Source organism: Cyprinodon variegatus, unplaced genomic scaffold (assembly GCF_000732505.1).
Source record: "Cyprinodon variegatus isolate N-32 unplaced genomic scaffold, C_variegatus-1.0 Scaffold1380, whole genome shotgun sequence".
NCBI classification, from domain to species: Eukaryota; Metazoa; Chordata; class Actinopteri; order Cyprinodontiformes; family Cyprinodontidae; genus Cyprinodon; species Cyprinodon variegatus.
In genome coordinates this window covers 8,054-10,203 of record NW_015151833.1, presented here as the reverse complement: position 1 = coordinate 10,203, position 2,150 = coordinate 8,054, and the positions used below count along the sequence as shown (strand labels likewise).

The 2,150-nt window shown below is 38.8% G+C and overlaps 1 protein-coding gene across 1 annotated transcript in view; it reads right to left on the bottom strand.

The window, feature by feature from the left end:
• Positions 1–1,470: 1,470 nt before the first annotated feature.
• Positions 1,471–2,150, bottom strand: part of LOC107103128 (cytochrome c oxidase subunit 5B, mitochondrial-like) — a 3,775-nt gene continuing 3,095 nt past the window's right edge. The window contains exon 3 of the mRNA XM_015402663.1: positions 1,471–2,001. Within this exon, the coding sequence (XP_015258149.1) occupies positions 1,822–2,001 (180 nt within the window). The 3' untranslated portion in view covers positions 1,471–1,821. The remainder of the gene's footprint in view (positions 2,002–2,150) is intronic.

Below are 2,150 nucleotides of genomic sequence, written 5' to 3'. Positions count from 1 at the left end.
CCTTTTTGATAACGCGTCTAGTTAGGGTGGCTCAGGTTATCCTGATCTATCTCTATAGTTATGAACTGGACGGGGTCACCTTTTACAGCTGCTTTTTGTATTTCTGCTTCTAATTTTTTCCAGCCTATAGCCTCTACAGTGTAATTATTGGCTTTGTGCTTATAATAACAAAGAAAAAATCTCCAAAAATACAGTCTTCCCAAAGTAAGAAAAAAGAGTGATATGTTTATATTACAATTTTTTTAATGTATTTATTACTGTCTTCAAGGCTGCACTTTAAAATATGAAATTATCTAGAGCTGCTCTAAACGAAATTTTGTTTACACTCGTGTATACAAAATGACAAAAATAAACCTAAGTCTCTAAGTCATAATTAATTATTGGCTTTTATATACTTATAATAAAAGTGAAAAATCTAAAAAAAAATAAAAAATAAAAGTTTTGCACATTTTCCCAAAGAGTTGTAGTCTGAACTAGATGAGGTTATATATGTATCCTACAAGTTTGGAGGCACTACAGTGATCTGCTCATTTTATACTTATTCTAATACCGTAATAAAATAGAGGTGCCATTTGTCATTCAGGCTTTGGGAAATCCCTCAAAGAATTGTTTTCAAATCCAATTAATGTGATATAAAAGACATGAGATAAGATACAGATTAAATGAATTTGATAATAATCCACCTCTCCTTGGTGATGCTTTTGAATATTTTTCTGATTATTTTACAACTTGCAGACGGTCCCTAAGCATTTGCAGAAGAGCGAGCTCTGCATAAAGTGAGCGCGATAGGAGACACGCTTTTAGGAAACTATGGTTGTAGCTCACTGTCTGCCTTGCTGTGGTTGGGGAGAGGTGTCTGTTTTGTAGAATAAATCATCCGCCGACGAGCTAATCCGGAAAAGCCCAATCTGTGAATATATTGCCAAAAGTCTGCAGTCTCTCTCTGCAGCGAGAAAGAGGAGAGATCACTTGAGTTATATTTGCCCCCTAATAAATAAGCCAGATGCTCATTATTATATAAATATTCTTGCTTTCTACATGGTTCCAGCTCATGCAGATATTTTCATTGTACAGATCAGTTATCGTCTGATCGCTGCTCTGGTGGCTGCGCTGAAATCATCCTGGTGTTGGCGACACTGATGATGTAGACCTAGTTATATTTAATTACAAATATGATTCCCCCCCCCTGCTCTCAGGTAAAACACTCTCAAAAAGAGAGGCTTGAGCTAAAAACCAAAATTGAAGGGGGTGGATTGGTTCTCCAGCCTCATGGGGCATTTATATCTGAAAAGGGATTCATGAGTTGTAAAGTGCTGTGTGTGTGGGGGTGGTGGGGGGGTTGGGGGCGCAGGAAGCTGATGAAAATTCTCGTATCTGTGGGATTTCTCGTGTTAAAGGAAAAGTCTGGTCATATTCAAAATTCTGACTTCTGAAAAAAAAAACTTGAAAGAAACAGGCTGAAATGTGCATTGATAATTAGCTCTTAATGTTTATTGGTTAACATTAACAAGTAACAACAGATAAGTGGACCCATTATGACAGCGTAAAATACGTATATAGGAGTAAACTGGCTGATATTCCAAGCACATTGGAATAAATGTAAATGGAACATGTAAAGCAAAGACTGGTGAGGTCAAATAGTAAAATAAAACAACTGTCATCATAGCAGGCTGTACACAGAGCCCATCACGCGCTCCACAGGGTGGGGATGACAGCCCCAATGTTCTTGAAGAGGAAGGACTGCTGCAGTAAGATGGGCTGAATGGTGCAGGAGTGTGCAGCAGCCATGAGGATGAAGCCCCATCAGCACCAGGCTGCAGGTTAGTGGGGGAGCTCATGAGGCACCAGCTTGTAGTGGGAGCCACAGGATGGGCAGCGATGGACCTCACCTTCATGAAGCCAAAACCAGACCACTGCTGTGTTGTCTTCTTCACCTACAAAGAGAAGGTCAAAGGTCATTTTGTGACTCTCTTCAATGGCTTCCCACAGTGAGGTGCGTTTCTACAACATATAAACACATTTTTATATTTCTTTGTTTTCAAATAATCTCATTTTATTTATTTATTTTTTATAGTTTAATATACTGGGTAAAGAGAAACACAGGGGGCCTCTGAATGGAGAAGACAACACATAGAACAGCCCCATTCTAC